The sequence below is a fragment of the Oncorhynchus gorbuscha genome, linkage group LG05, assembly GCF_021184085.1.
Source record: "Oncorhynchus gorbuscha isolate QuinsamMale2020 ecotype Even-year linkage group LG05, OgorEven_v1.0, whole genome shotgun sequence".
Classification (NCBI taxonomy): Eukaryota; Metazoa; Chordata; class Actinopteri; order Salmoniformes; family Salmonidae; genus Oncorhynchus; species Oncorhynchus gorbuscha.
The window spans coordinates 85225232-85252618 of NC_060177.1; the positions used below are offsets into that span (position 1 = coordinate 85225232).

A 27387-nucleotide genomic window follows, 5' to 3' on the forward strand; every position below is an offset into this window, starting at 1 on the left:
CTATGGCACCAGTCTATGGCACCAGTCTATGGCACCAGTCTATGGTACCAGTCTATGGCACCAGCCTATGGCACCAGTCTATGGTACCAGTCTGTGGTACCAGTCTATGGCACCAGTCTATGGTACCAGTCTATGGCACCAGTCTATGGTACCAGTCTATGGCACCAGTCTATGGCACCAGTCTATGGTACCAGTCTATGGCACCAGTCTATGGTACCAGTCTATGGTACCTGTCTATGGCACCAGTCTATGGCACCAGTCTATGGCACCAGTCTATAGCCCGTGACGTGAGCGGACAAAAACGGCGAGGGAGGAGTGGCCTTCTCAAATCGAACATGAATATGTCCATGTTGTCAACAAAGCAGCATTGTACATCATCCAGAAACATACTACCTCTCTTTTCCATAAAATATATGTTTGAATTTTCAAACTAGTTTTCAATTGAGAAGACAGATAAAAAATAAAAAAAATAAAACAATCACTTTTGCATGTGAAGTTGCGCTATCCAGGCTAGGTTTGGGCAGTAGAGAAGAGATCCTACTCATTTCTCCACGTGTTCCTACATTACGTTTTGTGAGTCGTCTTCCCCGTTAGCTTTGAACACGGCACCTGGTTCAAGCCCGGGAGGCAGCTCGGTTCCTAAACGAATGCAATCAATTTTCACCCAGTACGAAACACACCTAACCAGGCGCCCGGCCGAGATTAATCGAATTTCCTCATTATGAAGCTTACCGGTAGTCCCCAGTCACGCTGTGTTTGTTTACAAGCATTTTTTAGTTACTTGTATAACTTTATGAGCTGGGATGTCTGTCCTACAAATAGTTTAGGTCAGAGACTGTATAAAATGTTTACAATGTGCTCGTTACCGTTTAGTTAGCATTCTCTATGGGATTTTACATGTACTTGTTATTATTGCTAACCTTCGGATTACAGCGGCTCAGTGGGGTTGAAAATACTGCCCCTTGTGTTCAGTGCTGTTCATGCCGAATATCTCGAGAGGGCACAAGGTCGGTATGAAGCTATGACAATCTGGATACCACCCAAACCTAATCCAGACACTGTGGTGTTCCCTGGCATTCTCTAGATCAGTGGGATGAGGAGGTCTTTGCTTGTATAAACTCTGTTAAATATTCACACGTGAATGTCTGAGAGAGGCAAGGGGGGAAACACACACAAAAGCCTGGACACACGCGTACGCACACATGTCATACAGTACACACACACATACACATACACAGACACGCTGAGAGGGTTCTGTGTCAAACCAGCCAAAAGGGAACCTCTCCCCTGACTCCAAAACATGTCTTCCTTCACTTCTAAATACTTGCACACATTTTAAGAAAAAGTCTGTCTAAGTCATTGACATCAAACACAATTTCATATACAGTATCTATTCTGTATGCACCAGAAGTGACATCACTACTTGTATCATCAGCTGGTGCTTTCAACACAAATGGTAACTCAGAAAAAAACTAGGTCAAATCATGATGTCAGTGATCTTGAAGTCGGAAAGTCAGACTTCTAGAAAGATGCCCAAGTTTACGACTTGCAATTCTGAGTTGGATGACCGTTCAAAAAGCTTTTTCCCAGGTGGACTTTTTTTCAAAGTTCCCAGTTGTTTTGAACGCGGCAATACAATAACAAGAATCCCAAAGTGCTCCTTTCCTCTCTGCTCTAGGATGACATTGAGGTGCTATTGTATGCACTTCTGTCCAGTGTTTGTTTTGAACGCGGCAATACAATAACAAGAATCCCAAAGTGCTCCCTTCCTCTCTGCTCTAGGATGACATTGAGGTGCAATACAATAACAAGAATCCCAAAGTGCTCCCTTCCTCTCTGCTCTAGGATGACATTGAGGTGCAATACAATAACAAGAATCCCAAAGTGCTCCCTTCCTCTCTGCTCTAGGATGACATTGAGGTGCACTTCTGACCAGTGTTTGACGTTCGGTACTAATTTTGGGTAAAGGCGGTACTGTTTATATCAAGATCTAGGAACGCCACCTCTATAAGAGGTCCAGGAACTCAAGCAGTAGAAAAATGTAGGTTGGCACTCAGCTCCGGCGAACTTCCTGCCCAAGCGACTACACTTGCCCATGTAAATACAAAGTGTCTGAATAATGTTCAGTGATACTAATAGTGAGGCTAAATGCTAACAAGCTAAGCTAACAGCACCAGTGAATGAGATCTAACTATTCCTTTTACTTTTCTGGGAGGTTGGTGGCACCTTAATTGAGGAGGATGGGCTCGTGGTAATGGCTGGAGCGGAATAGGTGGAATGGAAATACATCAAACACATGGAAGTCCTTCCATTTGCTCTGTTCCACCCATTACTCTGAGCCGTCCTGCCCTCAGCATCCTCCACTGTCATCTTGGGTAGTATCCTGGGGTAAGATGCTATTTTCTGAGCACCAGTACAAGCTTTAGCTTGGGCTCCAGAGGGGGCCTCACCTGCAGTAGTTGTGGCTGCCAAGACCACCCTCTCCGTTGGGGTACTTGAGGGTGTTGTAGGGGTGCTGGAAGGTTTCGTTCCAGAAGAGGCAGGGCTTACCACCCAGGAGGCTTGTCTGGTTCTGGCAGCCTCTGTAGTCCTCTCCATTGGCTGTGTAACATTCTGGAAAGGGGGATAGGGGAGAGGGAGAGGGAGAGGGAGAGGGAGAGGGAGAGGGAGAGGGAGAGGGAGAGGGAGAGGGAGAGGGAGGGAGGGAGAGGGAGAGGGAGAAGGCGAGAGAGGGAGAGGGAGAGGGAGAGAGGGAGAGAGGGAGAGAGGGAGAGAGGGAGAGAGAGAGAGAAGGAGAGTGAGAAGGAGAGAGAGAGGGAGAGGGAGAGGGAGAGGGAGAGGGAGAGGGAGAGGGAGAGAGAGGGAGAGAGAGGGAGAGAGAGGGAGAGAGAGAGAAGGAGAGAGAGGGAGAGGGGGAGAGAGAGGGAGAGAGGGAGAGAGAGGGAGAGAGAGGGAGAAGGAGAGAGAGGGAGAGGGGAGAGGGAGAGGGAGAGGGAGAGGGAGAGGGAGAGGGAGAGGGAGAGGGAGAGAGGGAGATAATTTATTAAACAAGTGTTCACTGTGTTTGGCATTGAGAGAAAAATATATATTCTGACCAACACTTGAGCGATTTATTTCATCCAAGATACTATGTATAGGTGGCTAACAGGTGATACTATAGGATGACAGAGAGGAGATGGAGATGCTGACAGAGGATGACAGAGAGGACATGAAGGAGGATGACAGAGTGGAGATGGAGGGGCTGACAGAGGATGACAGAGTGGAGATGGAGGGGCTGACAGAGGATGACAGAGTGGAGATGGAGGGGCTGACAGAGGATGACAGAGTGGAGATGGAGGGGCTGACAGAGGATGACAGAGTGGAGATGGAGGGGCTGACAGAGGATGACAGAGTGGAGATGGAGGGGCTGACAGAGGATGACAGAGTGGAGATGGAGGGGCTGACAGAGGATGACAGAGTAGAGATGGAGGATTCAGCTTACACTATGTTTGAAATATCAATTTAGTTTGTAATTATAATTGAACACATTTTTTATTCCAAACTACATTCTATGTCTGAGGATATGTTTATGATGACACAAGTATGGAGTTGCAAATTATAAATTATAAATTATACAGATAGTCTACAATGATATAAAAACAAAGAATCAAGATAAATGAATTGTATAATTTATATACACTACTCAAAAAAATAAAGGGAACATTTAAACAACACAATGTAACTCCAAGTCAATCACACTTCTGTGAAATCAAACTGTCCACTAAGGAAGCAACACTGATTGACAATAAATTTCACATGCTGTTGTGCAAATGGAATAAACAACAGGTGGAAATTATAGGCAATTAGCAAGACACCCCCAATACAGGAGTGGTTCTGCAGGTGGTATCACAGACCACTTCTCAGTTCCTATGCTTCCTGGTTGATGTTTTGGTCACTTTTGAATGCTGGCGGTGCTTTCACTCTAGTGGTAGCATGAGACGGAGTTTACAACCCACACAAGTGGCGCAGGTAGTGCAGCTCATCCAGGATGGAACATCAATGCGAGATGTGGCAAGAAGGTTTGCTGTGTCTGTCAGCGTAGTGTCCAGAGCATGGAGGCGCTACCAGGAGACAGGCCAGTACATCAGGAGACGTGGAGGAGGCCGTAGAAGGGCAACAACTCAGCAGCAGGACCCCTACCTCCGCCTTTGTGCAAGGAGGAGCACTGCCAGAGCAGTGCTCCTCAGCAGGCTACAAATGTGCATGTGTCTGCTCAAACGGTTAGGAACAGACTCCATGAGGGTGGTATGAGGGCCCGACCTCCACAGGTGGGGGTTGTGCTTACAGCCCAACACCGTGCAGGACGTTTGGCATTTGCCAGAGAACACCAAGATTGGCAAATTCGCCACTGGCGCCCTGAGCTCTATACAGGTGAAAGCAGGTTCACACTGAGCACATGTGACAGACATGACAGTTTGGAGACGCCGTGGAGAACGTTTTGCTGCCTGCAACATCCTCCAGCATGACCGGTTTGGCGGTGGGTCAGTCATGGTGTGGGGTGGCATTTCTTTGGGGGGCAGCACAGCCCTCCATGTGCTCGCCAGAGGTAGCCTGACTGCCATTAGGTGCCAAGATGAGATCTTCAGACCCCTTGTGAGACCATATGCTGGTGCGGTTGGCCCTGGGTTCCTCCTAATGCAAGAATAATGCTAGACCTCATCTGGCTGGAGTGTGTCAGCAGTTCCTGCAAGAAGAAGGCATTGATGTTATGGACTGGCCCGCCCGTCCCCCAGACCTGAATCCAATTGAGCACATCTGGGACATCATATCTCGCTCCATCCACCAACGCCACGTTGCACCACAGACTGTCCAGGAGTTGGAGGATGCTTTAGTCCAGGTCTGGGAGGAGATCCCTCAGGAGACCATCCGCCACCTCATCAGGAACATGCCCAGGCGTTGTAGGGAGGTCATACAGGCACGTGGAGGCCACACACACTACTGAGCCTCATTTTGACTTGTTTTAAGGACATTACATCAACGTTGGATCAGCCTGTAGTGTGGTTTTCCACTTTAATTTTGAGTGTGTCTCCAAATCCAGACCTCCGTGAGTTAATAAATTTGATCTCCATTGATAATTTTTGTGTGATTTTGTTGTTAGCACATTCAACTATGTAAAGAAAAAAGTATTTAATAAGAATATTTCATTCATTCAGATCTAGGATGTGTTATTTTAGTGTTCCCTTTTATTTTTTTGAGCAGTGTATATATTATAGGTAATGCTGAGCTTTTAAATGAACCTTCTGCTGCAAAGGTTTAACAGTAGGCTAGCATCAGGTTAATAGACATTAAAACCAGGTTGACTCTCTTAAGAAGGGTGAAAACTACGATATCGACCATGATCCTTTGGTAGTTACAGCCACCTTCAACATGATCCTTTGGTAGTTAATGTCACCTTCAACATGATCCTTTGGTAGTTACTGCCACCTTCAACATGATCCTTTGGTAGTTACTGTCACCTTCAACATGATCCTTTGGTAGTTAATGTCACCTTCAACATGATCCTTTGGAAGTTACTGTCACCTTCAACATGATCCTTTGGTAGTTAATGTCACCTTCAACATGATCCTTTGGTAGTTAATGCCATCTTCAACATGATCCTTTGGTAGTTACTGCCACCTTCAACATGATCCTTTGGTAGTTAATGTCACCTTCAACATGATCCTTTGGTAGTTACTGTCACCTTCAACATGATCCTTTGGTAGTTACTGTCACCTTCAACATGATCCTTTGGTAGTTAATGCCACCTTCAACATGATCCTTTGGTAGTTAATGTCACCTTCAACATGATCCTTTGGTAGTTAATGTCACCTTCAACATGATCCTTTGGTAGTTAATGTCACCTTCAACATGATCCTTTGGTAGTTAATGTCACCTTCAACATGATCCTTTGGTAGTTAATGTGACCTTCAACATGATCCTTTGGTAGTTAATTCCACATTCAACATGATCCTTTGGTAGTTACTGTCACCTTCAACATGATCCTTTGGTAGTTAATGCCACCTTCAACATGATCCTTTGGTAGTTAATGTCACCTTCAACATGATCCTTTGGTAGTTAATGTCACCTTCAACATGATCCTTTGGTAGTTAATGTGACCTTCAACATGATCCTTTGGTAGTTCATGTGACCTTCAACATGATCCTTTGGTAGTTAATGTGACCTTCAACATGATCCTTTGGTAGTTAATGTCACCTTCAACATGATCCTTTGGTAGTTACTGCCACCTTCAACATGATCCTTTGGTAGTTAATGTTACCTTCAACATGATCCTTTGGTAGTTAATGTCACCTTCAACATGATCCTTTGGTAGTTAATGTGACCTTCAACATGATCCTTTGGTAGTTAATGTCACCTTCAACATGATCCTTTGGTAGTTAATGTCACCTTCAACATGATCCTTTGGTAGTTAATGTGACCTTCAACATGATCCTTTGGTAGTTAATGTCACCTTCAACATGATCCTTTGGTAGTTAATGTCACCTTCAACATGATCCTTTGGTAGTTAATTCTCCTTCAACATGATCCTTTGGTAGTTAATGTCACCTTCAACATGATCCTTTGGTAGTTAATGTCACCTTCAACATGATCCTTTGGTAGTTAATGTCACCTTCAACATGATCCTTTGGTAGTTAATGTGACCTTCAACATGATCCTTTGGTAGTTAATGTCACCTTCAACATGATCCTTTGGTAGTTAATTCTCCTTCAACATGATCCTTTGGTAGTTAATGTCACCTTCAACATGATCCTTTGGTAGTTAATGTCACCTTCAACATGATCCTTTGGTAGTTAATGTCACCTTCAACATGATCCTTTGGTAGTTACTGCCACCTTCAACATGATCCTTTGGTAGTTAATGTCACCTTCAACATGATCCTTTGGTAGTTACTGTCACCTTCAACATGATCCTTTGGTAGTTACTGTCACCTTCAACATGATCCTTTGGTAGTTAATGCCACCTTCAACATGATCCTTTGGTAGTTAATGTCACCTTCAACATGATCCTTTGGTAGTTAATGCCACCTTCAACATGATCCTTTGGTAGTTAATGTCACCTTCAACATGATCCTTTGGTAGTTAATGCCACCTTCAACATGATCCTTTGGTAGTTAATGCCACCTTCAACATGATCCTTTGGTAGTTAATGTCACCTTCAACATGATCCTTTGGTAGTTAATGTCACCTTCAACATGATCCTTTGGTAGTTAATGTCACCTTCAACATGATCCTTTGGTAGTTAATGTGACCTTCAACATGATCCTTTGGTAGTTAATTCCACATTCAACATGATCCTTTGGTAGTTACTGTCACCTTCAACATGATCCTTTGGTAGTTAATGCCACCTTCAACATGATCCTTTGGTAGTTAATGTCACCTTCAACATGATCCTTTGGTAGTTAATGTGACCTTCAACATGATCCTTTGGTAGTTAATTCCACATTCAACATGATCCTTTGGTAGTTACTGTCACCTTCAACATGATCCTTTGGTAGTTAATGCCACCTTCAACATGATCCTTTGGTAGTTAATGTCACCTTCAACATGATCCTTTGGTAGTTAATGTCACCTTCAACATGATCCTTTGGTAGTTAATGTGACCTTCAACATGATCCTTTGGTAGTTCATGTGACCTTCAACATGATCCTTTGGTAGTTAATGTGACCTTCAACATGATCCTTTGGTAGTTAATGTCACCTTCAACATGATCCTTTGGTAGTTACTGCCACCTTCAACATGATCCTTTGGTAGTTAATGTTACCTTCAACATGATCCTTTGGTAGTTAATGTCACCTTCAACATGATCCTTTGGTAGTTAATGTGACCTTCAACATGATCCTTTGGTAGTTAATGTCACCTTCAACATGATCCTTTGGTAGTTAATGTCACCTTCAACATGATCCTTTGGTAGTTAATGTGACCTTCAACATGATCCTTTGGTAGTTAATGTCACCTTCAACATGATCCTTTGGTAGTTAATGTCACCTTCAACATGATCCTTTGGTAGTTAATTCTCCTTCAACATGATCCTTTGGTAGTTAATGTCACCTTCAACATGATCCTTTGGTAGTTAATGTCACCTTCAACATGATCCTTTGGTAGTTAATGTCACCTTCAACATGATCCTTTGGTAGTTAATGTGACCTTCAACATGATCCTTTGGTAGTTAATGTCACCTTCAACATGATCCTTTGGTAGTTAATTCTCCTTCAACATGATCCTTTGGTAGTTAATGTCACCTTCAACATGATCCTTTGGTAGTTAATGTCACCTTCAACATGATCCTTTGGTAGTTAATTCCACATTCAACATGATCCTTTGGTAGTTACTGTCACCTTCAACATGATCCTTTGGTAGTTAATGCCACCTTCAACATGATCCTTTGGTAGTTAATGTCACCTTCAACATGATCCTTTGGTAGTTAATGTCACCTTCAACATGATCCTTTGGTAGTTAATGTGACCTTCAACATGATCCTTTGGTAGTTCATGTGACCTTCAACATGATCCTTTGGTAGTTAATGTGACCTTCAACATGATCCTTTGGTAGTTAATGTCACCTTCAACATGATCCTTTGGTAGTTACTGCCACCTTCAACATGATCCTTTGGTAGTTAATGTTACCTTCAACATGATCCTTTGGTAGTTAATGTCACCTTCAACATGATCCTTTGGTAGTTAATGTGACCTTCAACATGATCCTTTGGTAGTTAATGTCACCTTCAACATGATCCTTTGGTAGTTAATGTCACCTTCAACATGATCCTTTGGTAGTTAATGTGACCTTCAACATGATCCTTTGGTAGTTAATGTCACCTTCAACATGATCCTTTGGTAGTTAATGTCACCTTCAACATGATCCTTTGGTAGTTAATTCTCCTTCAACATGATCCTTTGGTAGTTAATGTCACCTTCAACATGATCCTTTGGTAGTTAATGTCACCTTCAACATGATCCTTTGGTAGTTAATGTCACCTTCAACATGATCCTTTGGTAGTTAATGTGACCTTCAACATGATCCTTTGGTAGTTAATGTCACCTTCAACATGATCCTTTGGTAGTTAATTCTCCTTCAACATGATCCTTTGGTAGTTAATGTCACCTTCAACATGATCCTTTGGTAGTTAATGTCACCTTCAACATGATCCTTTGGTAGTTAATGTCACCTTCAACATGATCCTTTGGTAGTTACTGCCACCTTCAACATGATCCTTTGGTAGTTAATGTCACCTTCAACATGATCCTTTGGTAGTTACTGTCACCTTCAACATGATCCTTTGGTAGTTACTGTCACCTTCAACATGATCCTTTGGTAGTTAATGCCACCTTCAACATGATCCTTTGGTAGTTAATGTCACCTTCAACATGATCCTTTGGTAGTTAATGCCACCTTCAACATGATCCTTTGGTAGTTAATGTCACCTTCAACATGATCCTTTGGTAGTTAATGCCACCTTCAACATGATCCTTTGGTAGTTAATGCCACCTTCAACATGATCCTTTGGTAGTTAATGTCACCTTCAACATGATCCTTTGGTAGTTAATGTCACCTTCAACATGATCCTTTGGTAGTTAATGTCACCTTCAACATGATCCTTTGGTAGTTAATGTGACCTTCAACATGATCCTTTGGTAGTTAATTCCACATTCAACATGATCCTTTGGTAGTTACTGTCACCTTCAACATGATCCTTTGGTAGTTAATGCCACCTTCAACATGATCCTTTGGTAGTTAATGTCACCTTCAACATGATCCTTTGGTAGTTAATGTGACCTTCAACATGATCCTTTGGTAGTTAATTCCACATTCAACATGATCCTTTGGTAGTTACTGTCACCTTCAACATGATCCTTTGGTAGTTAATGCCACCTTCAACATGATCCTTTGGTAGTTAATGTCACCTTCAACATGATCCTTTGGTAGTTAATGTCACCTTCAACATGATCCTTTGGTAGTTAATGTGACCTTCAACATGATCCTTTGGTAGTTCATGTGACCTTCAACATGATCCTTTGGTAGTTAATGTGACCTTCAACATGATCCTTTGGTAGTTAATGTCACCTTCAACATGATCCTTTGGTAGTTACTGCCACCTTCAACATGATCCTTTGGTAGTTAATGTTACCTTCAACATGATCCTTTGGTAGTTAATGTCACCTTCAACATGATCCTTTGGTAGTTAATGTGACCTTCAACATGATCCTTTGGTAGTTAATGTCACCTTCAACATGATCCTTTGGTAGTTAATGTCACCTTCAACATGATCCTTTGGTAGTTAATGTGACCTTCAACATGATCCTTTGGTAGTTAATGTCACCTTCAACATGATCCTTTGGTAGTTAATGTCACCTTCAACATGATCCTTTGGTAGTTAATTCTCCTTCAACATGATCCTTTGGTAGTTAATGTCACCTTCAACATGATCCTTTGGTAGTTAATGTCACCTTCAACATGATCCTTTGGTAGTTAATGTCACCTTCAACATGATCCTTTGGTAGTTAATGTGACCTTCAACATGATCCTTTGGTAGTTAATGTCACCTTCAACATGATCCTTTGGTAGTTAATTCTCCTTCAACATGATCCTTTGGTAGTTAATGTCACCTTCAACATGATCCTTTGGTAGTTAATGTCACCTTCAACATGATCCTTTGGTAGTTAATGTCACCTTCAACATGATCCTTTGGTAGTTACTGCCACCTTCAACATGATCCTTTGGTAGTTAATGTCACCTTCAACATGATCCTTTGGTAGTTACTGTCACCTTCAACATGATCCTTTGGTAGTTACTGTCACCTTCAACATGATCCTTTGGTAGTTAATGCCACCTTCAACATGATCCTTTGGTAGTTAATGTCACCTTCAACATGATCCTTTGGTAGTTAATGCCACCTTCAACATGATCCTTTGGTAGTTAATGTCACCTTCAACATGATCCTTTGGTAGTTAATGCCACCTTCAACATGATCCTTTGGTAGTTAATGCCACCTTCAACATGATCCTTTGGTAGTTAATGTCACCTTCAACATGATCCTTACCAATTGTTTTGATTCCATTCAGCCCAAGGAGCCATGGTTTCTGGTCTAGAAGCACGGTTTCGACTGCTCCTACAGTTTTGTTTCAGTACTGCAGTTTAACTGACGTCCGGCTCAGAAAGACCATTTCCATACACGGCCACATAGAGAAATCAAATTAGAAAATTGCTAAGAAGACAATTCAGTCATCACCTTTGTGCACAAAAAAAATCCATTGATTTATTCAAATAATTGTCACTGAGGGAGATTTTCTTTCATCACTCACAGCCAAAGATATTAAAATGTTATATTCATACATTGTCTTCCATGATTTGTTGTGATGTTGGTCCGTATAAACTGGACTCAACCCAGATATAGAGGTTCCATGAATCGACGTATGTGAAAGTGAGTAGATTGCCTTGAAAACAACAGGCGGACATCTTTTACACAGTCTCTAGTTCTTATTATACCTCAGTGATTCAGCCCCATTCAGCAATATGGCGCATTTAAAATTAAAATACTTCAGGCTTCATGCGCCATGGAGAGTTTTGTGGATGACGTCAGCACTATCGAGATCTACTGGTTCTAATGTCTATGACATGAACGCCTGTTTCAAATAAACGTCACATCTAAATGAACTGTTTACAAGGTTACCATAAATTACCATTCATTGTTTACAAGGTTTAATGCTTGATTTGTTACATTAAATAACTCAGTAATGACTTGAAAAAATGATGGCCAGTAAGAAACTGCTAGCAATTAGCTGCTAACAGCTGAGAACTGCTAGCTAACTGGCACAAAAACAGTCAACAATTAAGACACCCCTAGTGGCGAAAGTAAGAACTGACGAAAATGCACAGTCAAAGAGGAGAATAATCATTCTGTCAAGGAAAGTACTGAAATAGAAACCAGAAAAGTGACACAGTGTGTAAATGATAACACATTAGCGCAGGAAGAAATGTATTAAAATGATGGAAATTAATGCTTAATTAAAACAATTAAATATGGAAATGAGCAAAATCTGTGTGCATTAAGGAAATAGACGCCTGGCTCAGAAAGAAGCCTGTATCTCATAAGCTCCTGTTGTGGTTAGTGATTTAAGCAAATACATTTTAACTGTAATTGCAGTTTCTCTCATGAAGCACATTGTTGTTACAGAAAAAAAATAACTGTCTCCATGTTAAACTAGAAGAGGCCACCAATTCCTTTCAGTGTCAAGTTGAAGTGTTTTTAATTAATGCCGCTGAGGGCAGGCGCCACTCTTCGGTCATCCCTAGCCATGATCCATCATCAGCCTGACAGGCTGCACCCCTAGTAGGGAGCTGGGGGGTGTAGAATTTCACTAATTATGATGCCACTCTATTGTCTGTAAACTGTAAACGTCTCATTCTTCACCCTCATTGTCTAGGAGCGGCTCTGTATCAGCCAGGCATCATAAATCTACCTAGATACCCAGTGAAGAGGAACATGACTTCATAAAAAGTAGCAATCCAGCTTAATAGCATTACGTGTCACACTCTGAGCCGTGATGCGGCCCGTGTATGGGGAGTACAGAGAGAATGAAAACAGAGATGATATCAGCCATCAGTCTGACATTCAGAGGACAGACAAGGCGTGTTAAATAATGAATACATGGCAAGGTTGTCATGCTGAGCATGTCGATGTAAAGTAATGGAGTTTGTGTGTGTGTGTCTCTCTCTCTGTGTGTGTGTGTCTCTCTCTCTCTCTCTCTGTGTGTGTGTGTCTCTCTCTCTCTGTGTGTGTGTGTGTCTCTCTCTCTCTCTGTGTGTGTGTGTGTCTCTCTCTCTGTGTGTGTGTGTGTGTCTCTCTCTCTCTGTGTGTGTGTGTGTGTCTCTCTCTCTGTGTGTGTGTGTGTGTGTGTGTGTGTGTGTGTGTGTGTGTGTGTGTGTGTGTGTGTGTGTGTGTGTGTGTGTGTGTGTGTGTGTGTGTGTGTGTGTGTGTGTGTGTGTGTGTGTGTGTGTGTGTGTGTGTGTGTGTGTGTGTGTGTGTGTGTGTGTGTGTTTTGCAGGAGTGTTTGAGGGCAACTGCATTTATGAATCACTCGTATCCCAGACCAATCACATCCTGTCTGCTTTATACTCTGTTCCTGTTGTCTCAGACAGACAGACAGGCTGTCCTTCAAACTGGGTCTCCTCCTCACACGCCGAGTGTAGATCGATTACAACGACTAAAGTTATTGTTCCACAAAGTACTGGATCAGAAAAGGGAAAGGCAGAAGCCCAGTGTGCCTTTGTGAAATATCTCCCCTATGTATTTACTGGGATTCAACTGTTCAGTGTAAGACTAAAGTGTTGTGCTCCTGCTGCTGTTGGAGCAGTCATATCCCTGCTGTCTGTGGAGAGGCTAGCTAACCCCTCCAGGACGAGATGGAGAGGCTAGCTAACCCTTCCAGGATGAGATGGAGAGGCTAGCTAACCCTTCCAGGATGAGATGGAGAGGCTAGCTAACCCTTCCAGGACCAGATGGAGAGGCTAGCTAACCCTTCCAGGACTAGATGGAGAGGCTAGCTAACCCTTCCAGGACCAGATGGAGATGCTAGCTAACCCTTCCAGGACCAGATGGAGAGGCTAGCTAACCCTTCCAGGACCAGATGGAGAGGCTAGCTAACCCTTCCAGGACCAGATGGAGAGGCTAGCTAACCCCTCCAGGACCAGATGGAGAGGCTAGCTAACCCTTCCAGGACCAGATGGAGAGGCTAGCTAACCCTTCCAGGACCAGATGGAGAGGCTAGCTAACCCTTCCAGGACCTGATGGAGAGGCTAGCTAACCCTTCCAGGACCAGATGGAGAGGCTAGCTAACCCTTCCAGGACCAGATGGAGAGGCTAGCTAACCCTTCCAGGACCAGATGGAGAGGCTAGCTAACCCTTCCAGGACCAGATGGAGAGGCTAGCTAACCCTTCCAGGACGAGATGGAGAGGCTAGCTAACCCCTCCAGGACGAGATGGAGAGGCTAGCTAACCCTTCCAGGACCAGATGGAGAGGCTAGCTAAACCTTTCAGGACCAGATGGAGAGGCTAGCTAACCCTTCCAGGACCAGATGGAGAGGCTAGCTAACCCTTCCAGGACCAGATGGAGAGGCTAGCTAACCCTTCCAGGACGAGATGGAGAGGCTAGCTAACCCTTCCAGGACCAGATGGAGAGGCTAGCTAACCCTTCCAGGACCAGATGGAGAGGCTAGCTAACCCTTCCAGGACGAGATGGTAAATATGGCAGCATTTTCCTAGCGGCTGAGCCCGGGGGCCTGATGTGGTCTGGAGGCACAATTTTCCTGTGGTGGGAATGGGAAGTAGCAGATCTGCAGGGACTTAGAGACGTAAGGCCATCATAAAGATGAATTGAGCGTTGAAAAGGCCTGTGGAGCGGAGTGGAGGGAGCTCAATGCACACGTCCTTCAAAACAAAAGTCCAAACCGCCGTAGTCCGGGAATACAACGGGAGATCCAGAGACACACTTCCTACTAGGTCTCCATCCCAAATTGAACCCTTTTCTCTAATATAGTGCACTACTCTTGACCAGGGCCCATCAAAAGTGCACTATATAAGGGATTAGCGAGGCATTTGAGACACAATGCTGCATGTCCTCTGCCCTCTTTCCACTCTCTGTTAGCATGTGACCATGCCACTTGTGTCACATGACGAGGGACTTTCTTGTGGTGGCATCACAGGCTGATGGCAAACAGAACCAGAGACCACGACCGCATGAAAAACTGAAAGATAGAGGGAGAGAGACAGAGACAGAGAGAGAGAGACAGAGAGAGAGAGAGAGAGAGAGAGAGAGAGAGAGAGAGAGAGAGAGAGAGAGAGAGAGAGAGAGAGAGAGAGAGAGAGAGAGAGAGAGAGAGAGAGAGAGAGAGAGAGAGAGAGAGAGAGAGAGAGAGAGAGAGATTCCACAAATAAAGTCCGGGAAAAGGGAGGAGGAGGATGGTGGAGGACTCGCCCCAAACCTCAACCAGCAAAGTCTTACTCTCGCAGAATACCACACAAACCCAAGAAACAAGAGCAGAGTCTTAAAAAGGAAAGAGAGCAGGATAATTGACTGAGAGCTAATCACCCTGTTATTATATTTGTCAGGATTAATTACTTCCATACTGATTCTTCAAATAGTGAGAGCGAGAGAGAAAAGAGAAACAGAGAGAGAGAGAAAGAAAGACAGAACGAGAGAAAGAGAGAGTGAGAGTGAGTTGGCAAGCAATGGAGGGAGAGAGAGAGAAAGAAAGACCGAGCGAGAGAGAGAAAGAGAAACAGAGAGAGAGAGAAAGAAAGACAAGCATATGCAGGAAAGTACCTCATACCTACAGTAAGATATGGAGCTTTCATGTTGTGCGGCTATTTTGCTTCCACTGGTCCTGGGGCCCTTGACAAGGTCAAAAGCATCATGAACTTTATCAAGTACTGGGACATTTTAGCCAAAAGCCTGGTTGCCTCTGCCAGGAGGCTGACACTTGGCCGCAAGTGGATCTTCCAGCAAGAGAATAACCCCAAAACACTAATCAAAATCCACAAAAGAAACTGACCACAAAAATGTACATTTTGTAAAGACCATCTCAGTCTCCATTGAAACCTGTGGTTTGAATTGAAGAAGGCAGTCCGGTAGTGCAGACGAAGGATATCACGGAAGATCCTGTATGGAGGAACGGTATAAGATCCCTCCCAACGTGTTCTCCAATCTCAAAAACATTTTAGAAAAAGGCTCAGTGTCATTATCCTCACAATGGGAGGGAGCTAGACTATTGAAAGGAGTGGTGCCAATTATCTTAAAAATATATATACACAGTACCAGTCAAAAGTTTGGACACACCTATTCATTCAATGTTTTTTTGGTGGAATAATAGTGAAGAAATCAAAACTATGAAATAACACACATGGAATCATGTAGGAACCAAGAGATCAACAAATCTAAATATTTTCAAAATTTTAGATTCTCCAAAGTAGCCACCCTTTGCCTTGATGACAGCTTTACACCCTCTTGGCATTCTCTCAACCAGCTTCATGAGAAATGCTTTTTTGGTTCCTACATGATTCCAAATGTTTTATTTCATAGTTCTGATGTCTTCACTATTATTCTACGATATAGAAATTAGTAAAGAATAAAGAAAAACCCTTGAATGAGTTTCCAAACTTTTGACTGGTACTATATATATGTTTTTCTCTTTCCCTGATTGTATTAGTATAAAAGTATATACATTCACAATGTTTTGGAGCATACAACATAGGTCATTATTTGTTTTATTTATTTTATACAGTCTTTTTTGCTCATCTTTATCAAGAGTGACAATTATGGACCCCACTGTACATCTAAACTCTGCCTGTATCTGTTCATCTGTTCCATGTTGCTTACGGCTGTTAGCTGCTGCCATTACTGTTCTGCTGCTCAATACTAATGGCATGGTAACCAGCAAGGCCAGGGTCGTGGAGGGCCAGCTGTGGGCTGGAGACCCAATCTGAAGGGGACCCAGCTGGGACCAAGAGGAGAGGAGAGGAGGGTGGCTCTGGTGCACTGGCTTGGTTCTCTTTTCCCACCACAGCATCATTTCCATTTATACATCAAACATCAAAGCAAGTGAGACTTAAGAGGAGGAATGATCAGCGTAGACTACTGCAGGAGGGCACCACATTGCAGAGGGAAAAAGTCATATATTTTTACTGTAGTACTGTAGTACTGTTAAGTATGTAGTACTGTAGTACTGTTAAGTATGTAGTACTGTAGTGCTGATAAGTATGTAGTACTGTAGTTCTGTTAAGTATGTAGTACTGTAGTACTGTAGTACTGTTAAGTATGTAGTACTGTAGTACTGTTAAGTATGTAGTACTGTAGTACTGTAGTACTGTTAAATATGTAGTACTGTAGTACTGTAGTACTGTAGTACTGTTAAGTATGTAGTACTGTAGTACTGTAGTACTGTTAAGTATGTAGTACTGTAGTACTGTTAAGTATGTAGTACTGTAGTACTGTAGTACTGTTAAATATGTAGTACTGTAGTACTGTAGTACTGTAGTACTGTTAAGTATGTAGTACTGTAGTACTGATAAGTATGTAGTACTGTAGTTCTGTTAAGTATGTAGTACTGTAGTTCTGTAGTACTGTTAAGTATGTAGTACTGTAGTACTGATAAGTATGTAGTACTGTAGTTCTGTTAAGTATGTAGTACTGTAGTACTGTTAAATATGTAGTACTGTAGTACTGTAGTACTGTTAAGTATGTAGTACTGTAGTACTGTAGTACTGTTAAATATGTAGTACTGTAGTACTGTAGTACTGTTAAGTATGTAGTACTGTAGTACTGTAGTACTGTTAAATATGTAGTACTGTAGTACTGTAGTACTGTTAAGTATGTAGTACTGTAGTACTGTAGTACTGTTCAATATGTAGTACTGTAGTACTGTAGTACTGTTAAGTATGTAGTACTGTAGTACTGTAGTACTGTTAAATATGTAGTACTGTAGTACTGTTAAGTATGTAGTACTGTAGTACTGTAGTACTGTTAAATATGTAGTACTGTAGTACTGTAGTACTGTTAAGTATGTAGTACTGTAGTGCTGATAAGTATGTAGTACTGTAGTTCTGTTAAGTATGTAGTACTGTAGTACTGTAGTACTGTTAAATATGTAGTACTGTAGTACTGTTAAGTATGTAGTACTGTAGTACTGTAGTACTGTTAAATATGTAGTACTGTAGTACTGTTAAGTATGTATTTGTTTATTCCTTTCACCCCTTTTTTCTCCCCAATTTTATGATATTCAATTGCGATCTAATTACAATCTTGTCTTATCGCAGCAACTGCCCAACAGGCTCGGGGGAGGCAAAGGTCGAGTCATGCGTCCTCCAAAATATGACTCGCCAAACCGCGCTCTTCAACAATACCCTCCCACTTAACCCGGAAGCCAGCAGCACCAAACTGTCGGAGGAAACGCCGTTCAACTGATGACAACCCACCACAAGGAGTCGCTATAGCACGATGAGCCAAGTAAAGCCCCCCCAAGGACAAACCCTCCCCAAACCTGGACGACGCTAGGCCAATTGTGCACTGCCCTACGGGGCTCCAGGTCATGGCCGGTTATGACACAACTCGGGATGGAACCCGGGTCTGTAGTGACGCCTCAAGCACTGTGATGCAATGCCTTAGACCGCTGCACCACTCGCAAAGCCCAGTAAAGTTAAGTTTTATAGAGCTATAGTAGCTGATTTCCCATGAGGTGTTCTGATACATTACTGTTTAGATACAGTACTATGAGGTGTTCTGATACATTACTATGAGGTGTTCTGATACATTACTATGAGGTGTTCTGATACATTACTGTTTAGATACAGTACTATGAGGTGTTTAGATACATTACTATGAGGTGTTCTGATACATTACTATGAGGTGTTCTGATACATTACTGTTTAGATACAGTACTATGAGGTGTTTAGATACATTACTATGAGGTGTTCTGATACATTACTATGAGGTGTTTAGATACATTACTGTTTAGATACAGTACTATGAGGTGTTTAGATACATTACTATGAGGTGTTCTGATACATTACTATGAGGTGTTCTGATACATTACTATGAGGTGTTTAGATACAGTACTATGAGGTGTTTAGATACAGTACTATGAGGTGTTTAGATACAGTACTATGAGGTGTTTAGATACATTACTATGAGGTGTTCTGATACATTACTATGAGGTGTTCTGATACATTACTATGAGGTGTTTAGATACAGTACTATGAGGTGTTTAGATACAGTACTATGAGGTGTTTAGATACAGTACTATGAGGTGTTCTGATACATTACTATGAGGTGTTCTGATACAGTACTATGAGGTGTTCTGATACAGTACTATGAGGTGTTTAGATACATTACTATGAGGTGTTCTGATACATTACTATGAGGTGTTCTGATACGGTACTATGAGGTGTTTAGATACAGTACTATGAGGTGTTTAGATACAGTACTATGAGGTGTTCTGATACATTACTATGAGGTGTTCTGATACATTACTATGAGGTGTTCTGATACAGTACTATGAGGTGTTCTGATACAGTACTATGAGGTGTTTAGATACATTACTATGAGGTGTTCTGATACATTACTATGAGGTATTTAGATACAGTACTATGAGGTGTTTAGATACAGTACTATGAGGTATTTAGATACAGTACTATGAGGTGTTCTGATACATTACTATGAGGTGTTCTGATACATTACTATGAGGTATTTAGATACAGTACTATGAGGTGTTTAGATACAGTACTATGAGGTATTTAGATACAGTACTATGAGGTGTTCTGATACAGTACTATGAGGTGTTTAGATACAGTACTATGAGGTATTTAGATACAGTACTATGAGGTGTTCTGATACAGTACTATGAGGTGTTTAGATACATTACTATGAGGTATTTAGATACAGTACTATGAGGTGTTCTGATACAGTACTATGAGGTGTTTAGATACAGTACTATGAGGTATTTAGATACAGTACTATGAGGTGTTCTGATACAGTACTATGAGGTGTTTAGATACAGTACTATGAGGTGTTTAGATACAGTACTATGAGGTGTTCTGATACAGTACTATGAGATGTTCTGATACAGTATTACAGCATGGGGTATCAGTGGTATAGTCTACCTACCTGATAAACTCAACCCTTTTTACTGAATAAACAGATGATCAAAGTCTCCGATCACTATACCAAAGTAGTATACCAAAGTAGTATACCAAAGTAGTATACCAAAGTAGTATACCAAAGTAGTATACCAAAGTCTCCGATCACTATACCAAAGTATTCCTCCAATACAATGATTATTCTCCTTTAAAACCATTGTCATTTAATTAATGGACCAAATAGGGAATAACTAAATCCACTAAGAGAATAGCTTCAATAACCAGGTTCAGAGTCTGGATCAGGGTCAGTGTCTAAACCAGGGTCAGACCAGGGTCAGTGTCTGGACCAGGGTCAGTGTCTGGACCAGGGTCAGTGTCAGTGTCTGGACCAGGGTCAGTGTCTGGACCAGGGTCAGAGTCTGGAGCAGGGTCAGTGTCAGAGTCTGGACCAGGGTCAGTGTCTGGATCAGGGTTAGTGTCTGGACCAGGGTCAGTGTCAGTGTCTGGACCAGGGTCAGTGTCTGGACCAGGGTCAATGTCTGGACCAGGGTCAGTGTCTGGACCAGGGTCAGTGTCTGGATCAGGGTCAGTGTCTGGACCAGGGTCAGTGTCTGGACCAGGGTCAGTGTCAGTGTCTGGACCAGGGTCAGTGTCTGGATCAGGGTTAGTGTCTGGACCAGGGTCAGTGTCTAGACCAGGGTCAGTGTCTGGACCAGGGTCAGTGTCTGGACCAGGGTCAGTGTCAGTGTCTGGACCAGGGTCAGTGTCAGTGTCTGGACCAGGGTCAGTGTCTGGACCAGGGTCAATGTCTGGACCAGGGTTAGTGTCTGGACCAGGGTCAGTGTCTGGACCAGGGTCAGTGTCAGTGTCTGGACCAGGGTCAGTGTCTGGACCAGGGTCAGTGTCTGGACCAGGGTCAGTGTCAGTGTCTGGAACAGGGTCAGTGTCAGTGTCTGGACCAGGGTTGGTGTCTGGACCAGGGTCAGTGTCTGGACCAGGGTTAGTGTCTGGACCAGGGTCAGTGTCTGGACCAGGGTCAGTGTCTGGACCAGTGTCAGTGTCTGGACCAGGGTCAGTGTCAGTGTCTGGACCAGGGTCAGTGTCAGTGTCTGGACCAGGGTCAGACCAGGGTCAGTGTCTGGACCAGGGTCAGTGTCAGTGTCTGGACCAGGGTCAGTGTCAGTGTCTGGACCAGGGTCGGTGTCTGGACCAGGGTCAGTGTCTGGACCAGGGTTAGTGTCTGGACCAGGGTCAGTGTCTGGACCAGGGTCAATGTCTGGACCAGGGTCAGTGTCTGGACCAGGGTCAGTGTCTGGACCAGGGTTAGTGTCTGGACCAGGGTCAGTGTCTGGACCAGGGTCAATGTCTGGACCAGGGTCAGTGTCTGGACCAGGGTCAGTGTCTGGACCAGGGTCAGTGTCTGGACCAGGGTCAGTGTCTGGACCAGGGTCAGTGTCTGGACCAGGGTCAGTGTCTGGACCAGGGTCAATGTCTGGACCAGGGTCAGTGTCTGGAACAGGGTCAATGTCTGGACCAGGGTCAGTGTCTGGACCAGGGTCAGTGTCTGGACCAGGGTCTCTGTGGCTCCAAGTGAAGGCTGTGTCATGATTCTTCACTCTTTTCCAAAAGTGTGCACCCTCACCATTGTCAAATCCATGCGAGAAAGTGTGCAAGTCAAGTGCACACTTTGGGGAAAGGGTACATAATCGGGATGCAGACATACATGAACATGTACCACCAGATTGATGTTCAGATATACAGTGCATTCGTAAAGTATTCAGACCCCTTGACTGATTCCACATTTTGTTACGTTGCAGCCTTATTCTAAAATGGATTATCCTTATTCTAAATGTTCCCTCGTCAATCTACACACAGTACCCCATAATGACAAAGCGAAAACATCTTTTTAGACATTTTTGCAAATGTAATTAAAAAGAAAACACTGAAATATAACATTTAAATCAGTATTCAGACCCTTTGCTATGCTTGTCTGAAGGAAGAACGGTACTGGCATTGGGTCTGTGTGGAGACTGTTTAAACACAGCAGAAAGCTGAGACAATACGATGTCCCATCACCTTATTAAATTCAGACACTTACTTAGATAACTAACAAGTTCAACTTATGGGTCGCATTAATGCAGAATTCTGTGTTTTTCACACAGAAAAAAAATGAAATTGCATTTAAAACATTCTTGCTGTGTTTTTTTTAACACAGATCTAAAATGCTTCTTATTGTAATTTCTACCTGGCTTTCAGAATAATTGTGTACTTCAGTTGCAATTCTCCACACCGATGAGAAATCAAAAACAGACATTCTGTTAGCTGAAATCACTCTGACTGCAGTTACTTTTCTCCAGTACTTTTCTCGGTGTAGCCAGCCAACCTTTCGCCAGTAAAAAGCCAGATGAACTTTAAACAAAACATTAAGAAATGTGCCTGGCTATATTCTTTCTACGATAAACATGGGCAAATTTTGGGCAAATATTTTGGGCAAAAAGGCAAACTCAGCTCCATCATTCATTGAATCAGATGGCTCATTCATCACAAAACCCACTAATATTCCCAACTACTTTAATAATTTTGGTCATTGGCAAGATTCCTTGGTACATAACATACACACTACACACACATCCACCTGGATAGTGTTGTAATAGAGTAGTGGCCGGGGGGGGCACACGCTTAATGTATTGTAAAATCTGTTGTAAAATGTATTTTAATGTTTATGAGTTGTATTGTAATATATATTACTGCCTTCATTTTTACAGGACCCCAGGAAGAGTAGTTGCTGCCTTGGCATCAGATAATGAGGGTCCATAATAATAAATACGAATACAAATGCCTAGTTTTAGCTGAAAAAACCTTCCTTTTTCATTGTAAGCGCATTCACTTGTGTGGCTGCCAGACAAATAGCGTTACACTTCGGCATCTGAAAATGAAGCTATTTTCTCCAGAAGGTGTTTCTGTTAAGGACAAATATAGTTGCATGTCCCTGATGACTCTGATCCCTCTATTGAAGCAACAAAAAAAAACTGTTGACTTTTAAAACACGACTCCTGTCAATACACAGCTGGACTCACCTGCTCCTGCTTTCTCCTGTTGTGCTGTTTACAAACAAACATGTGACTTGCTCAACTGTTCTGGGGAACTACGGAAAGCTTTATAATGTACAATTATGTGACATGTGAAATGAAAAACGCAATCTACTTTACCTTCTAATGCATGTGTTTGCTTAAAAAGTAACTACAAATATTGACAACTCAGCTTCAACACTGTTGCCGTGGGCTTTTCCAAATATCCCAGCATACCGCCCACACCTTAAATCTTCACATCTTTACCTCCCCTGCCTCCTCCTATCACAGAACACACAGGCACGCACTCACACACTTTTATTCATTTATTTTACCTTTATTTAACCTGGCAAGTCAGTTAAGAACCAGTTCTTGTTTTCAATGACGGCCTAGGAACAGTGGGTTAACTGCCTTGTTCAGGGGCAGAATGACAGATTTTTACCTTGTCAGCTCAGGAATTTGATCTTGTAACCTATCGGTTACTAGTCCAACGCTCTAAACCACTAGAGGTTAACTGCCGCGCAGGCAGACAGACAGACAGACAGACAGACAGACAGACAGACAGACAGACAGACAGACAGACAGACAGACAGACAGACAGACAGACAGACAGACAGACAGACAGACAGACAGACAGACAGACAGACAGACAGACAGACAGACAGACAGACAGACAGACAGACAGACAGACAGACAGACAGACAGACAGATACACACACACACACACACACACACACACACACACACACACACACACACACACACACACACACACACACACACACACACACACACAGGGACACAAAGGGAAGGGAAGGGAACACACACACAGGGACAGAAAGGGAAGGGAAGGGAAGGGAAGGGAAGGGAAGGGAAGGGAAGGGAGGGGGTTAGGGGAGAGAGGAAGGGGAGGGGGGTTAATGGTGGGAGGGAAGGAGGGAAGGGGAGGGAGGGGATTAGGTGGAGAGAGGGAAGGGGTTAGGGGGAAGGAGGGGAGGGGGTTATGGGAGAGAGAGAAGGGGAGGGAGGGGTTAGGTGGAGAGAGGTAAGGGTAGGGGGGTTTGGGGTGAGATGGAGGGGAGGGGAAAAAAAAGGGAAGGGGTTATGGGGAGAGAGGGAACGAGAGAGAGGGGGTTAGGCGGAGAGAGGAAGGGAGGGGTTAGGGTGAGGGAGTTAGGGGAGAGAGGAAGGGAGGTCAACATTCACAAGGATTTAGGGCCAGACAGATTACCAGGACGTGTACTCCGAGCATGCGCTGACCAACTGGCAAGTGTCTTCACTGACATTTTCAACCTCTCCCTGGCTTGAGGCTGTAATACCTACATGTTTCAAGCAGTCCACCATAGTCCTTTTGCTCAAGAACGCCAAGGTAACCTGCCTAAATGACTATTGCCGCGTAGAACTCATGTCTGTAGCCATGAAGTGCTTTGAAAGGCTGGTCATGGCTCAAATCGGCACCATCATCCCAGAAACTCTAGAGCCACTCCAATTTGCACGCTGCCCCAACAGATCCACAGATGACGCAATCTCTATTGCACTCAACACTACCCTTACCCCCCTGGACAAAAGGAATACCTACAGTATGTGAGATGTAATGCTATGTATGTAATGCTATTCATTGACTACAGCTCAGCATTCAACACCATAGTGCCCTCAAAGCTCATCACTAAGATAAGGACCCTGGGACTACACACCTCCCTCTGCAACTGGATCCTGGATTTCCTGACGGGCAGCCCCCAGGTGGTAAGGGTAGGCAACAACACATCTACCACGCTTATCCTCAACACTGGGGCCCCTCAGGGGTGTGTTCTTAGTCCTCTCATGTACTGTTCACCCATGACTGTGTGGCCAAGCACGACTCCAATACCATCATTAAGTTTGCCAATGACACAATGGTGGTAGGCCAGATCACCAACAACAATGAGCATATAGGGAGGAGGTCTGAGACCTGGAAGTGTGGTGCCAGGACATCAACCTCTCCCTCAACGTGATCAAGACAAAGGAGATGATCATGGACTACAGGAAAAGGAGGGCCGAGCACACCCCCATTCTCATCAACAGGGCTGTATTGGAGCAGGTTGAGAGCTTCCAGTTCCTTGATGTCCACATCACCAACAAACTATCATGGTCCAAACACATTAAGACAGTTGTGAAGAGGGCACAACAAGGCCAATCCCCCTCAGGAGACAGAAAAGATTTGGCATGGGTCTGCAGATCCTCAAAAGGTTTTACACCTGCACCATCAAGAGCATCCTAACTGGTTGCATCACCTCCTGGTATGGGAACAGCTCAGCCTCCAACCACAAGGCGTTACAGAGGGTAGTGTGTATGGCCCAGTACATCACTGGGGCCAAGCTGCCTGCCATCCTGGACCTTTATAGTAGGCGGTGACAGAGAAAGGCCCTAAAAATTGCCTAAGATTCTAGCCACCCTAGTCATAGACCATTCTCTCTGCTACCGCACGGCAAGCAGTGCCGGAACGCCAAGTCTCAGTCCAAAAGGCTTCTTAAAAAACTTCTTATGGCTGCAGGGGCAGTATTGAGTAGCTTGGATGAATAAGGTGCCCAGAGGTGCCCAGAGTAAACGGCCTGCTCCTCATTCCCAGTTGCTAATATATGCATACTATTAGTACATTTGGATAGAAAACACTGAAGTTTCTAAAACTGTTTGAATGATGTCTGTGAGTATCACAGAACTCATATGGCAGGCAAAAACCTGAGAAAAAATCCAAACAGGAAGTGGGAAATCTGAGGTTTGTAGTTTTTGAACTCAGCCCTCAGAGTACACAGTGGGATATTGGTTATGTTGCACTTCCTAGGGCATCCACTAGATGTCAACCGTCTTTAAAAAGAGGCTTCTACTGTGATGTGGGGCCGGATGAGAGCTCTTTGAGTCAGTGGTCTGCCAGAGAGCCAGGTCCTGGTCATGCGCATTTCACATGATCGCGACCTGCGTTCCAGTGCTTTTGTACAGACAATGGAATTCTCCGGATGGAATATTATTGAAGATTTATGATAAAAACATCCTAAAGATTGATTCTATACTTAGTTTGAAATGTTTCTACGACTTGTAATATAACTTTTTGAACTTTTTGTCCAACGTTCGGATGGACCTGCACGAGCGTTTGGATTTGTGTACTAAACGTCCTAACAAAAGTAGCTAGTTGGACATAAATAATGGACATTATCGAACAAATCAAACATTTATTGTGGAACTAGGATTCCTGTGAGTGCATTCTGATGAAGATCATCAAAGGTAAGGGAATATTTATAATGTTATTTCTGATTTCTGTTGACTCCAACATGGCGGATAATTGTATTTTTTCTGAGCGCCATTCTCAGATTATTGCATGGTTTGCTTTTTCCGTAAAGTTTTTTTGAAATATGACACAGCGGTTGCATTAAGGAGAAGTATATCTATAATTTGTTTTTGGAACGAGTGAACGTAACGCGCCAATGTAAACTCTTTTACTTTATCAAACAAAACATACATGTTTTGTGTAACATGAAGTCCTATGAGTGTCATCTGATGGAGATCATCAAAGGTTAGTGATTAATTTTATCTCTATTTGTGCTTTTTGTGAGTCCTCTCTTTGGCTGAAAAAATGACTGTGTTCTTCTGTGAGTTGGTGGTGACCTAACATAATTGTTTGTGAGTTGGTGCTTTCACTGTAAAGCCTATTTGAAATCGAACACTGTGGTGGGATTAACAACAAGATTACCTTTAAAACGGTAATAAGATACATGTATGTTTGAGGAACTTTAATTATGAGATTTCTGTTGTTTTGCACTTTCACTGGCTGTTGTCATATTGATCCCGTTAACGGGATTGCAGCCTTAAGAAGTTTTTAACAACTTCTACCCCCAAGACTGCTGAACAGCTCATCAAATGGCTCCCCAGACTATTTGCATTAACCCCCTGCTTTTTTTACGCTGCTGCTACTCACTGTTAAAATGATCTATTATATATGCATAGTCACTTTGCCCCTACCTATGTACATATTACCTCAATTGCCCCTACCTATGTACATATTACCTCAATTGCCCCTACCTATGTACATATTACCTCAATTACCTCAACTAACCTGTACCCCCCCCCCCCCCCCGCATATTGACTCTGTACCGGTACCTCCTGTATAAAGCCTCCACATTGACTCTATACCGGTACCTCCTGTATAAAGCCTCCACATTGACTCTATACCGGTACCTCCTGTATAAAGCCTCCACATTGACTCTATACCGGTACCTCCTGTATATAGCCTCCACATTGACTCTATACCGGTACCTCCTGTATATAGCCTCCACATTGACTCTGTACCGGTACCCCCTGTATATAGCCTCCACATTGACTCTGTACCGGTACCCCCTGTATATAGCCTCCACATTGACTCTGTACCGGTAAACCCTGTATATAGCCTCCACATTGACTCTGTACCGGTACCCCCTGTATATAGCCTCCACATTGACTCTGTACCGGTACCCCCTGTATATAGCCTCCACATTGACTCTGTACCGGTAAACCCTGTATATAGCCTCCACATTGACTCTGTACCGGTACCCCCTGTATATAGCCTCCACATTGACTCTGTACCGGTACCCCCTGTATATAGCGTCCACATTGACTCTGTACCGGTACCCCCCTGTATATAGCGTCCACA

At 43.3% G+C, this 27387-nt stretch overlaps 1 protein-coding gene across 2 annotated transcripts in view; it reads right to left on the reverse strand.

Annotated features, from left to right (window-relative positions):
* LOC124035288 (kremen protein 1-like) overlaps nt 1-27387 on the reverse strand; it is a 107030-nt gene that overhangs the window by 53569 nt on the left and 26074 nt on the right. For both annotated transcript variants that reach the window (XM_046348748.1, XM_046348747.1), the window contains exon 2: nt 2451-2613. In XM_046348748.1, the coding sequence (XP_046204704.1) occupies nt 2451-2613 (163 nt within the window). The remainder of the gene's footprint in view (nt 1-2450; nt 2614-27387) is intronic.